The sequence below is a fragment of the Oxyura jamaicensis genome, chromosome 2 (genome assembly GCF_011077185.1).
Source record: "Oxyura jamaicensis isolate SHBP4307 breed ruddy duck chromosome 2, BPBGC_Ojam_1.0, whole genome shotgun sequence".
NCBI classification, from domain to species: domain Eukaryota; kingdom Metazoa; phylum Chordata; class Aves; order Anseriformes; family Anatidae; genus Oxyura; species Oxyura jamaicensis.
Window position 1 is genome coordinate 66,654,442 of NC_048894.1, and position 13,403 is coordinate 66,667,844.

A 13,403-nucleotide genomic window follows, 5' to 3' on the forward strand; every position below is an offset into this window, starting at 1 on the left:
GGTTGGGCTGGGCATCGGTCAGCGGGTGGTGAGCAATTGCATTGTGCATCACTTGTTTGTACATATTATTATCATTATTATTTTCTATCTTAATAAACTGTCTTAATCTCAACTCACAGGCTTCACTTTCCCATTTGTCTCCCCCATCCCAGAGAGGGAGGGGAGGGTGAGCAAACGGCTGTGTGGTGTTTACTGCCAGCTGGGTTAAACCACAACAAACACCTGCCGGCATATCTTCCAATACGATTGCATCAGATCATCAAGAAAAGACCATCCACAGGACTTCTGCCTCCAAATTAACACTCCAACATTTTTTCATGTCTTCTACAGGATTCATGTGATGCATAAAGATTTTGTCTTACGATACCTAGGAATTCTCTAGGAGGGGAGTTCTGCAAAGAGCCATCTCAAAGTTAGTTAATTCAGGTGAAAAATCCCTCAACATGTATTACTTCTCCCAGCCTCTCCAGTAATTCATGCTATCTCATTTCTGGACATCATTTTGCCCTTTTAAAAACTTTCATAAAGAATGAGTCAGAGGTAGAGATAAGTTTTAAATGAGTATATGCCGCCTTCTCATTGTCATAGTACTTGCTGTTTTCCCATTTCTTCATTTGCAGAGGCAGAAACTAGAAGCACCAAATGCTGAACAATGACAATCACCAATGAGAGAATGCTGTCAAAAACTGTTGTGGACCTTTACTGAACTGCTTGAGCCCATAAGTGCTGCTGAAGAAATATCAAAAAGAGAAGAAAACTGAGAAAAGTGAAGATGTTCCCTATCTGCAATACAGAAAGCATACAGGAATTTGCTGCTCAAAGTCCCTTTCAGAAAACCCAGGCAAAGGTGTTTTGTCCTTTTTTCTTCCCAATTAGCTGAACAAAGACAGAACACGAGTTTCAGGTTATTAAATCATGACTGTTGTTAAGCTATGGAACAGCTAAAGTGGCAAAAGAAGCATAAGAGGTCCTCTCACCACTTCTTAGGCATGCCCTTCCAAACTCAGTCTGTTGCTACTTTGATACATCAACTTGAAGAGCAGCTGTAGAGACGTATTTAATTGAACTTTAATACAAAAGCTAATAATTTAATGTAGTATCTTTGGGTTTGAAGGCTTGGAGATCTTTTCTTACTCCATTTTTCAGCTCCCAAAGGAAAAGTTCATACTGTGTACAGGACTTCTACACAAATTTTCATTGCTCTCCTATGTTCCAACAGCACAGATGGCCCCACAGCCAATCTACTAGAACCTTACCAGCAGTGCATTTACGGGAACAAATTTAGCCATTAGAGTCTAGCCTCTCTTTCACTGGTATAAATTCAACAGGAACATTTAAGATATAAAAGTTCTTTTACATTGATTACTTTGCATTGATTAATGTATCACAATGTTTTGCAGGCATTGCTTTTCTGGTTTTAAGCCTTCCTCAGACTACTGCTTTGGCATCTGAAACCAGCCTAGTATTGCATCTAAATCCAGAAGAGTAACAGGGGATTCAGATTGGCAGTAACCAGTGCCATAGAGAAGTTTTGCCATGGGCAGGGGAGGGCATTATGGTCTAGCTGCCTTGCCCAGTAAGTTGAACTGATAAAGCTGGTGCAGGCAGTCAGAACAGAGGAACTACTATTTCCCAAGCCTTCAGTTAGCTTCATGTAAAAGAGATCCCCTATTTGTGCTATGAGTAGCACCCATACCACCATCCCATATTCTAGATCATAATTTCCCATCTGTGTATGCTCATATCAAAAAGCTGCATCTCCCTCTCCAGCAGACCAAGGCCACCGTACTTTCACAGTATGTGAACATGGCCAGCAGGGACTGAGCCCCCAGCCTCCCCCTTCCACAGACATATTTGAACAAGACAAGGACAAGATGGGATTTTTGGGACAGTGACAACTTGGAAATGAAAGGTGTGCACATGCAACAATCACAGAGGAAGCTGACAGCTCTGAATATTGCACCTTTCTACCCCTCCCCGAATACCAACTGTTCCTTGGGGAAGTAACTAAAGTTGCTGCAAATCCAGAAGATTCTTTTTTTCCACCCCAGTTTATTATGATGTAGGAGGAAAGCCCCTGTATGTAGCACATTAGTGATATGGACAGAGACACAGCAGCAATTAAGACACACCAGTAGTATAATTACTGATCCTACAGCAACCTATATATGACAAGTCACTTCCTCATCACTTGTCCTCTGAAGAAGTTTCTCTGTCTCACCTGGAACAACAGATCAAGTTTAATAACAGAAAATAGCTTTACAAAGTGATGCTAAGCTAGTCAGAGTAAAAAACCCTCCTCCGAGCTACAGATCACAAAGGGGAAGCCCCACCACTCAACCCCCAGATAACCACTGCACAGCCATCTACTCTGTGACGTAAGCTCAGAAAAGCACCAAAGTCAACTGAAAGGGGTCTAGGTAGACACCCCAGTGTCCTACATATTTGGTCTCCCCTGAGATTGGAGAGATGGAGGCATGCAGCCCCATAGCAGGGTCCCCAACACACCCGGCAGTGTGATGGTTGCCATCCCCTCAGCTCCTACAGCAAAGCCCCCAGCTTGCAGGGCTGTGAAACGTACCACTTTGCTCCTGTTGCAGTGGCAGCTTGTAAAATGGAGGTGCTCGCATTGATCTGGTTCACTAGAAGTGTTGTGAGGCTTGCTTATATGACGCTTTAAAACACTGAGGGCAGCAGGGGTTAGATGTGAGGAGAGAATGCTGGATAGCCACTACTCAGTCACTTAGAAAACACAATCTGGACAGGTAGAGGGATGCATCAGGAGATTCTGCTCTTCAAGTCATTTTTTCCTCCCAAAATTAAAACATACAAACAAACAGAAAACCCCTACATTTGGTCAACACTGAAACCTTTTACTAGCATTATTTTTCATTTAAAAAATCATAACATTATTTTGAATTTCAGCTCCTTAATATTATTTTTTTCACAATCCTTCTCTCAGAAAAAGGGGTGTATAATTTTTAACTTCAGAAACAATGGATGTCAGTCATCTACAAGATGCGAACATCCAGTATTCCTCTGATTTCTTCTATTATTAATTAGCAAGGCGCTAGATCTCCAGCCCACTTAAAGCGCTCTAACAGCACAAATTCTTCATTACTTTAACATTAAAAGAAATGTTGAGGTTTTTTACTTTATTTTTTCAAAGGGATTTATTCAAAGGGATAAAATGAAAATAGGATACATAGCATTAGTAGTATTTTAAAGTAAAGTTTAAATGAAGTCATCCATAATTGGATAAGCAATTTAGCTTTTTAAAGTGTATGCCCTGAAAATGGGCCAGAACTTCATCTGTGCATTTTACTTCTTGACAGTCAACACTTTCAATATTCTGTAAAGGTACCCAGGAGACAAGTAGAGATGTTTGGTAGTGAACAGTAAAACATAATCAGTCTTCAGGAAGACAGTAAAAATTACTGATCTGTGACATCTCACATGTTCAAATCAATTAAATATGATTAACAACTACCTGGGCTGATGTGTATGTTGCTCTTTTGGTATATATACAGGGAAAAGGGTCTATGGGTATTTACTCACTCTCCTCCTCCATATTCATGTGCAGATGTGTCCTGGAGTATAAACATATGTTCAGAAACTCGTTTGGGGATATGGAATGAATTGCGGAAACCTGGGAAATGATAGAAGCTTTGCAAGTTTCCTGTTGCCTAAAAAGCTGTTAAGCTTTTACCAGGAAAAAAAAATAATAATAATCAAGAACTTGGAGAACATATTTTATATTCTTTTTCTGATGTTACAAAGAGCATCATGCCAAACTGGCAATTGAGGGAAGCAACGGTTTTGCCTACCTGAGCAGGTGGCGGTGGCTGTTGCACAAAGCCTTGGGGCGGTGGTGGTGGCTGTAGCACTTGCTGAGACACTGGTGGACCTGAACCTGTAAAGCCTCCTGGGGGAAGCTGTTGAGTTGGGGAAGCCATAATGTAACCTGTCTGCTGGGCAGGCTGCTGTAAGATAGGTGACGGGTAGACAGGGCCAGAAGGTGATTCAGGGTTGTCTCCTGATGATTGACGACTCAAGCTCATCTGGTTAAACTGTGTTGTCATGTCATCTCGCTGCAGGGCAAAAGTCAGTAGAAAACGATGTAGACATGATATCTGTGGTAGACACTTATGCAAATTAGCAAAACAAAATAGATTCAAACAGAGCATGACGGGAAAATGAATTGCTCAGCTCAAGTGCCAAACTTTGCATGAATATCTACAAAAATGAAGGCAATTAAAATGAAAATGACTATAAATGCTTTGACAAAGACTTCTGGGCTGCAAGGTGATTAGCACAAAAGCCAATTATTTTGGCTTTTACCCTCCCCACTCACTTTTTTTTTTTTTTCCCCTAAATGATAGTGAACTTCACAGTATTCAGAAGACAACATTTTCAGTATAAAGTGCAGGAGAATAACTTTATGATGAATACCTCTTCCCCACAGAATTCCTCAGCCAAAGACAAGCTGGTAATTTCACCTGTGTTTCAAAATGATCCCAAGAGGAATTCAGTAGGATTCAGGTGCAGACCTTTTCCTTTTTGAACTGTTTTGAAAAAATCCAAGGTTGCAAACACAGAGAAGGTAAAAAAAAAAAAAAAAAAAAAAAAAAAAGCTAAGCCTTCAGTTACTATTTCAAGACTTTTTACTCAGTGTTGTAAAGAAACAAGTATTTTATTTGACTGGAGAGGGGGAAAAATCTATGGTAGGATGAACATACCAAATTAAGTTAATGGACCTGAGTCTCATTACATGCTGGTAATGACACAAGGATTCTAGACAGTATCTGTTCAGTCTTGCAAAAATATCCATACAAAATAAACTTTCAAGTTTATTTTATGAAGGTCAAAGACTTACAAATGTGGTTCTATGCATCTTCATTTGTGCCCATACTACAAGACTTAAATATCCAACATTAAAATGTATTCTGTATAGTAATAAATCCATCATAAAACTACAGTGTGTGCTAATATGCAGACTATGGTTCCTTCTTTATTTCCTCCTCAGGGACAAGGAATAAGCAATACAAAAAATTACTTTTACTTAAAATACCCAATCTATTTTTAAATGGAGCCTCTTTGATTGTGTTGACATCCCTTTGGTGTTTCACTCTCCAAAACCATTCCACACAATATACTTATGAGGGGAAACTTCAAAATATAGATAAGTGTCTCTGTGGAGAGCACTGCAACAAGCACTTGCTACACAGAAACTCCCCCTTCCAGTCTGCAAGCAGATAACATGTGCAAACATTTTAAACACTCTCAGCCAGAACTTCAGGTGACAAAAGAAAGGATCGTTATTAAATTTAGTGTCACCCTACATTCATATTCAGGCACATAAGTTGTCTATTTGAAGTTGTTTTTTTAAAAATTTAGTACATTGACTACCTGGATGGCAAATGATTGCAAACAAATTCAATGAGAAGCTTTACTGCACCTGGAATGCCTCTATATTTGCACAAAAGAGACCAAGAGCTTCAAAACTCTACAATTTAACACACTGTATGTAAAATGTAATGGATATTAAGGACACTAATTCAGCATTTATGAAAACAATTTAAGAAAGAAGGTGAAGTTTCACTATTAAGTTAGCTGCTAAAACTATTGGCAGAGGTATTACTACCACTTAGGACAACCTGAGATGCCTGCAGGATACTTTTCACGGGAACTAGCACTGAGATGCTTAACTTCCATTCAGCAGTGGTCTTTTTTTTCTTGTATTTAACTGTTCATCTACAAGGAATTAATAATACTATTCCAGCTGCAGGAATCTGTTTGGCTTTGTTTCCATCTTTTATTATAACTAGGTGACAACTCTACCTTGGAAAAAATCAGCCTTAAACAATATTACCAGCGTGAGAGAGAATAACAGAAAAGGAAAACAAAACAAAAACTTGTAGCACCTCTTAAAATATCAGCTTCATTTAACAACTGTGTACACTTAGTCTTATAAGCACCAAGCGAGATTCAGACTCCAAAAGTGTACTCTATTTTTATTATATATGAGCCATCAGTGCTTTGTCATGATACATGATAGTATCACACCTGTTGCAGCTGGCTCACCAATACCCTATTTTCCAAGTGCTCTGGTATGATCAGGAAATAAACCCAGGCAGCAGTTTTGGTATACTGATGTCCTAGAGGTCTCTTCTTCTGTCTTTGTGGACATAAAATATCCAAACCTCAAATACTCAAGTTAGCAATTTAAGCTCCCTTGACAAAGTGGGAAGAGACAGGCTCCTAACACAGGCACAACAGAATATTTTCTGGAGATTCTACTAACCAAGTAGAGGACCCTTCTCCTAACTTCATTGCCCAGGCTGGATAACTAGAATCATTGGGTACACTCTTAGAAAATGCTTGTCAGTATCAAAAGTGTTAAGGCAAAAAGGGATTGAGATGGGGGTCTCATTTTGGGAAGCCCCTTGCGGTCTCAAGCCCTTGAGGCTCTCGAGCACACTCATGCACACACACACAACTTCAAGTAAAGGAAAATACAAAAAGTCTTTAGTACCACAGAAAACTGCTGCGTTGGAGATACTGGCAGGAGATGCTGGGGAGGATAAGAAACTGCTGGATATTGGACTGACTGAGAAGATGGCTGCATTGCCTGAACAGGCTGCAAAATAAGCACAGCAAAAGATAATAAATACAACCCTCAGAGAGTGAGAACAGCAACAACTAACTCTGTTACTGAGAACAAAGGTCTTTCTCAAACACAGCTCTAAAAATGCAGGTGACTAATCACCAGTACAGTACAAGAGGTCAGGTACTGTGATTTTAGTCCTCGATTTAGCTTTTCACAAGCAATTATTTATTACAAATTTCTGCTTATTTTCTTATATTTGATGGCTGTTAGAGTAAATAAAGCCACAGCTACACTCTCTTATTACTGATGTGAAGCAAAGCCAAAATTACAATTCTACATTTAATTTACTGAGATAAAATAGAAGAGCAACACAGTGTAAGTATACATGCGGATTTTGCTGAAAATGACTAATTTAACTCTGAGTGTGCTATAGGCAAAGGAATACTGATTGGAAAGCTGCTTTGGCAGAACACAGTAGCTAGAAAGAGAAAAACAGGTTGTGAATTAACAAGAGAGAGGTCTGTCAGATCAAATCACATTTTACCTAAGCAAACGAACAAATTTCTACAGCATTATTGCCTTGGAATAGCTTTACTATTCCTTTTATTTTAATCTATCGTTTAACTTGAATCTTACACACGTTTGCTACCACCTCCTTCTTCTAAAACTGCTGAGACCAAATCAAGACAAAAACCACAAGCATTAGTCCAAACCCAGTAAAATTGGAACACTTCACTGAATTTAAACGTTGTCTCACAGGATAAGCTGGGATGAAACTGTGCCAAATTATAACACAAAAAGCCCTGTAGATTTTGGTTGCTCTAGGAGCAAGTAGAATATAGGATTCTTGCTGGAGTAGTTCCCTCTGCTTGCTTCTTAGTTCATGCTGAGGGAATAGGCATGCAATCCATAAAATTAAGTTTGAATCAGACTGAAAGGCTGCTGCCCATGCTTGGCTATGGCTGGCCATGTGTCACAGCCATCCAGGGGCCAAGGAGTTGAAGCACCATGGCACTGTGCCTAAACAATGCTGCTGCTCCCCACTACTGCTGTAACTCCAGAGTTCCAGCTAGGAGTGGGGTTGTAGCCAGAGCACGGTGCACAGACAGGAGACCATGGGTCTTTATGTTGGGGCAGGGGTGCTTGGGCTACCTACAGCCCAGCCCTGATATAACTTGAAAAGGAAGAGCTTGCAGGGCCCCAATTTGTACCTGATTTTTTGAACTCAACCCCACAGCTGTTGAAAGGGACAGGGAAAAGTTTATGGCAGTTCACATCACATCAGGAGAAATGTGTAGAAGTGTGAATAGCTAGAGCCACCAAGCACAGACAGAGCTCTCAAGGATCCTTAAAGATCCACAAAATGGTAAACTTTGAAAAGTTGCTGTTCAAATTCTCCTCCTTTCCCTCTTACACTATCACTAATGGATTCTAGTTCTGCCCTCAGCTTGACAGACATTGCAGCTAAGAAACAGCAGTCAATACCCTACCTCAGGCATGGTGGTGATGAAAATCTCCATGCCTGTTTGGTCTGTGTAAATATCCTTGTAACCTCTACCTATGTTGCATGCCACAACTCTCTTATCGAGAGAGGAGAAATGCATAATGAAAATAGTACTGTAAAATTTTACGCAGTACTGCTAGTGGTTTACTAGCATTAGGGAGCAAATTTACCAAGAGTGTTACTATTAATATAGTATAAATCTACACACCAATAAAAATATAGAAAATGGGGAGAGTAATTAAACATTACAAAGGAGAAACCATTTATACACACTTTTATTTTCCAAGCAAAGTCTGGCAAAGTGTCAATATAGATCTGAGCTCCCATAACTTCACTCAACTTCAGCATTTTGTACAGAACTACAGATTGAACTAGTCTGAAACTGAATGCTTCAACTTTCACATACATGGCATTTTTTCCAAAATAAATTTAAAGACTATGTAGACATATTCCAACTAGCTTAATGGTCCTTTTCAAAATGAAACCATCCTTTAGATGGTATTTTAAGAGGAATTCTCCTACTCCAGCTGTTTCATCCATGTCACATATACATATATCATGGGCCCCATTTGTCTCAAAAGTAAAGATATTTTGTCTAGCTGCATCCTTCCCTACCCTAATCCTTCTGTCATTCTTCATGTTCTTGAGAGCTTCACTTCTTTTTCCAATGGCCTCCACACCTACCTGTGTGACAAGGGGACTTGCCATTTGCTGCTGTGGCTGTTGAACCTGCTGAGGCTGCTGGGATGAAGGCTGCTGCTGAGACTGTCCCACCATCTGGCTCCTCATTGTCTGCTGGCCACTGGGAGGATTGTATATTGCAGGGGTCCCATCAGGATTTACAAATGGTTGACCTGAAACAAAACAACACCAAAAAGTGCTGATCACTTTTTAAAATGTTCTGTTTTCTGTGTGAAATCCCAGAAGTTTGTCTAAGTGATTACTAACTGACCTACTATATTTTTTATCTTTTTTTTTTTTTTTTTCAGGCAAAGATAACAGGTAACAGATTTTTGTTTTGGCAGTACTGATTTCCAAAGAGTGAGTAAAAGGTTGCCATGACTATAAGATGATTCAGGTGCTATGATTACTTGAAGTCATTCAATGATGAATCAGTTAATATTAAAACTGAACTCGGGAACAAACACTGGAGCTAGAGGATATTCATGTACATTTTATTGCTGCACAACAGTAGCTAAACGTATACAGCTACTCTTGACACACTGTACTTCATACATGTAGAAATAAAAAAAGACCTTGTTACTAATTTATTTACACACTGTAATAACAGTGCTATTCTCTTGAGACTGGTATCCTAATTATAGGAGGCAGCCCTGGAAGTTATCAGGGAAGAAATACTTAAGATATCTGTGAAAATCTTTTCACATACATTTCCAGTAAGGGCAGAAGCTTGTACATACATAACATATAAGTTGCTGAACTCTGCTTCAGATATTTTAGCGAGGGAAAGCAGTCCTGAAAAATTAACATCTATAAAAAAATACTTTTACCACTGTCATTGCCTTACAGAGGAAAAACATTTCTTTTTGGTTTTCCTCTGTAGGCAACATGTATTTGTGACCTTAGCTCATCTTCACTTGATAGAAGTGAAGACAAATATATAAATTATAAATTCATAAATCAAAGGAACTATATGTTTACATGAGAAATTATAAATTTAAACCACAAAGCGATAACAATGTAGATACCTGAAGTAGGAATATTTGAGATAAAATGGGAGGTCTAGAGGAATCTGGTGACTCAGTAACAGTGAAATGACAAACTTCTAATTTTATACCACCTCTGGTAGAAGTAGTGCCTCTGCCTATTCAGTCTATTCATCAGCCCTTCTTTTGGTTCTTTCTTCTTATTATGGTCAGAACCATATGAGAAGTACCAGCTAAAGAAACCTTGCCTTCTCTCTCCACATTTGCTGGATTAAGTCACACTCACTGTAAGAAAGGTAACGATCAAATCAAGTAGAAGGTAAGCAGAGGTCAGTTTTGTGCATTAGATGGTTTCTTGCTCGTTGCTATGAAGACCCTGGGTGAAAATAGGATGGAGAGAAATGTCCTGTCCTGTTTTCCTCCCTCTCAGCTTGGAAGTCTCAGGTGGCAGAAGTACTTCAGGAGACTGGGGAAGACCGCAGTGATACTTACAAAGAGCATAGATACCATAAAGGAGGATGTAGCAAGGTGGGGGTTGGTCTATTCTCCCATGTGCCTGGTGACAGGATGAGGGGGAATGGGCTAAAGTTGCACCAGGGGAGGTTTAGGCTGGATATCAGGAAGAACTTAACTGAAAGGGTTGTTAGGCATTGGAATAGGCTGCCCAGGGAAGTGATTGAGTCACCATCCCTGGAGGTCTTAGAAGACGTTTAGATGTAGAGCTTAGCGATATGGTTTAGTGGGGGACTTGTTAGTGTTAGAGGTTGGACTAGATGATCTTGGAGGTCTCTTCCAACCTATATGATTTTGTGATTCTGTACCAGCACGTATTTACTTCCAATTGGTGTCTCCTCATGGGTTTGGGATATTCAAGTTCCACAAAATGAGACAGTGGAAGTTTAGTTAAAGGTTATCTTCTTAAGAATCACCTGTGACCCTGCTGGCAAATAACATGGTGCAAAGCTGCAAAGAATAAATACCTGTAACCCTGTAACCAAAATGCCACAGACTGCTGTCTAAAGGGAAAAACAACGTGGCAGAGGCTCATGGAGAAAATGAGTCCAAAAAGAACTAAGTGGCCTGCTGGAAGCCAGACTGGGTGAGCAGGGTAACAGGCTCCTGAAGCCTGTGCCAGATGGTGAAGGGAAACCATAAAGAACGTTTCACATGGATCAGCAAATGATGACAGGACTGAGAGAGAAAAAGTCCATCAATATTTTTACAGATGAAAAAAATACCTTTTAAAAAGAAATTTTGTAATAGGAAATGAAAATGAGAGATCAGATGGTGACAGGGAAGACATATTCAAGTTATGAACTGTGGCTCTGATAGGACAAAGATTGTGATGTCAATCTGAAGGGGTAAGAATGAAACATAAATGCTCTTAGACTGTCAAAGGAGTCAAGTCAGAGAACATGTCAAGGGGAATCCTTTAAAGAGTAAAACAGACTGGTGAGGCAAGTGAAATGCAAAGTAAAAGAACATAGCTGCATTAATGGTCTCTTTCCAAAGCAAGCCAGAACCTTCTCTATCTTGGGAAGAAGAGGGCTAAACTCAAGGAGAGGAGTCGAAGGAAACTGGATATGGAAAAGAAAGCATGGGTTGCTAATACCTGAAAAGGAGCTGAGCAGTATAATGAGAAAAGGGAGTCTGACAGCATTTCTGGGTGCCATTAGGGGCTTGTACAGCCAGTGTCTATGTAGTGTGAAAGGAAGCAAAGATCTTTAAAGGACACAGCGTTAGGATCAGAAGAGAAGATAGGAAGTAACCACTCTCCAAGAGGAGAATAAAGAACTAAAGAATAATGTTACATAAAGAAAGAAAATCTATTCATTACAAGAAACAAAGCTCTTTTTTTTTATTTTCTTTAAACTGTCTTCTCTTCATCTATGTTTCTGACAGCATCCATCACTTTGATAGTTGAGCACAGCATCCAGCAATCTCTATGTCTCCTCCCTACAGAGCTTCTTTTGTAATGTTACTGTAATAAGATGCGAAGACTTTGAGCCCAAGGAGTGGCAAATTTGCAGCATGTATTTTGCTGCATTTTAAAAACACAGTGGACACTACATTATAAACTGACTTCCAGCACATGTAACAGCATGAAAGCTATACATTGAAGTTGAAAATTTCAGTCCATAGATGGATTTGTTTCCTCCATTTTCTTCAGTATTTACAAATGAACTACAGAAACTAAACGTATGGTTTGAAACAAACAAACAAACAAACAAACAAAAAAACACTATTATGTATGCATACAACCCACTTACTCTCTGAATATTAAACGTACAACACATGGAGCTCTTGGTCATGCCTCTGCAGACAATGAGGCAAACTAAGAGGAAAGACCGGGTACTCTGGTCTAGTGACAGTACTGATGGGTATTATGCCTATGGCAGACAAAGACTCCTTAGGTACCAGGGAAAATATGAGCTAGCTGATGCAAATTGCTGAACTGCCAAAACAGGTGTCGGATATGTTTCTCTTAAGCAGCTCTGATGGTTTTCAAGCATGGTGAGCTGCTGCCTCCATAGTTGCTATGGCCAGGAATGTTCACAACCTCTGAGCTGTCAGTTTGGCTGGAAGCATAGTGTAATTCCCTTCTCTCATTTGTCTCAGCCCTATCATTTGACTTACAGATGGACTCCTGCCTAGTCTTGCTGACCTGTATGGAAGTAGGCCACCTAGCACATAAAATACCTTCTGCTGCACTGACCAACAAAAGTCTGATGTTGCAGACAGTGCTGTCAGCTACCAGCACAACTGAAATCAGTAAATTCATAACCATATTTTTTGTCTTATGCACACCTCCCATTCAGTCTTCTCCCATAGCTTGACTTTTTAAGAAAAGTCTAAAAGCCTCATTTTTGCTGTCATAATTAGGAACGCATATCAAGGATGTAACAGCATGAAAAAAAATTCACACAATTAAAAGATTTAGAAAAGTTAACATATGCATAGGTTACTAAGTTGTCTATAAGAACTTAGTACACTTGAACTTAAAAAAGAACACCTCCCTGATTTTACATATGCTGATACAAATTGATCAACACTAGATGCTTCTATCTGTCTATGCCTAAGGAAACCTTGGTTTAACAGTTTTTTGAGAGCGTGTTTTTCTTAAATACTGGAACTTCCAGTTTTTCTTGACTCCACTCTAACTAAAATAATATTTTAATAGTGGACTCACAGATCAGCTTTACACATTTGCATTAAGATCTCATAACAGAGAGGTGTAATATATATAAGATACTGGTTTTAAGTAACAATCCTCAAATAAAAAGCTCTTGAATGCTCTATTAAATACTTTGAAAAAAATATTTTGGAGTTGAACTCTCAATTCCCAGAACAGTGGAAAATTCCGTGCACTGTATGCTTTGTTATTTTAAACCCAGCATAACTCAACTAAAGATGATAGCACAGCTAGTCATGGTCACTGAAATAGTGCAAAAACACTGAAGAAGCATCACAGTCTCAACCTCTGTGAATCTTTTTAAGGTTCATCTGGACCAAGGAGGTAACAAATTGCCTTAAACTTTCAATAAGCACTCAGGTTCAGGCTGAATGGTTTCTAAAGGACTTAGATGACAGTGAGTGTCTTGCTTACGCACTGCAGTTCTGC

General features: G+C 39.4%; 1 protein-coding gene across 25 annotated transcripts in view; it reads right to left on the reverse strand.

Annotated features, from left to right (window-relative positions):
* ARPP21 (cAMP regulated phosphoprotein 21) overlaps positions 1–13,403 on the reverse strand; it is a 213,014-nt gene that overhangs the window by 61,013 nt on the left and 138,598 nt on the right. For 20 of the 25 annotated variants that reach the window (XM_035319073.1, XM_035319075.1, XM_035319072.1 and 17 more), the window contains 3 exons: positions 8,799–8,968; positions 6,536–6,640; positions 3,828–4,133 (listed from right to left, as the gene is read on the reverse strand). In XM_035319073.1, coding sequence (XP_035174964.1) covers positions 3,828–4,133; positions 6,536–6,640; positions 8,799–8,968 — 581 coding nt within the window. The remainder of the gene's footprint in view (positions 1–3,827; positions 4,134–6,535; positions 6,641–8,798; positions 8,969–13,403) is intronic. The other 5 variants (XM_035319092.1, XM_035319086.1, XM_035319089.1 and 2 more) reach the window with 1 other exon arrangement.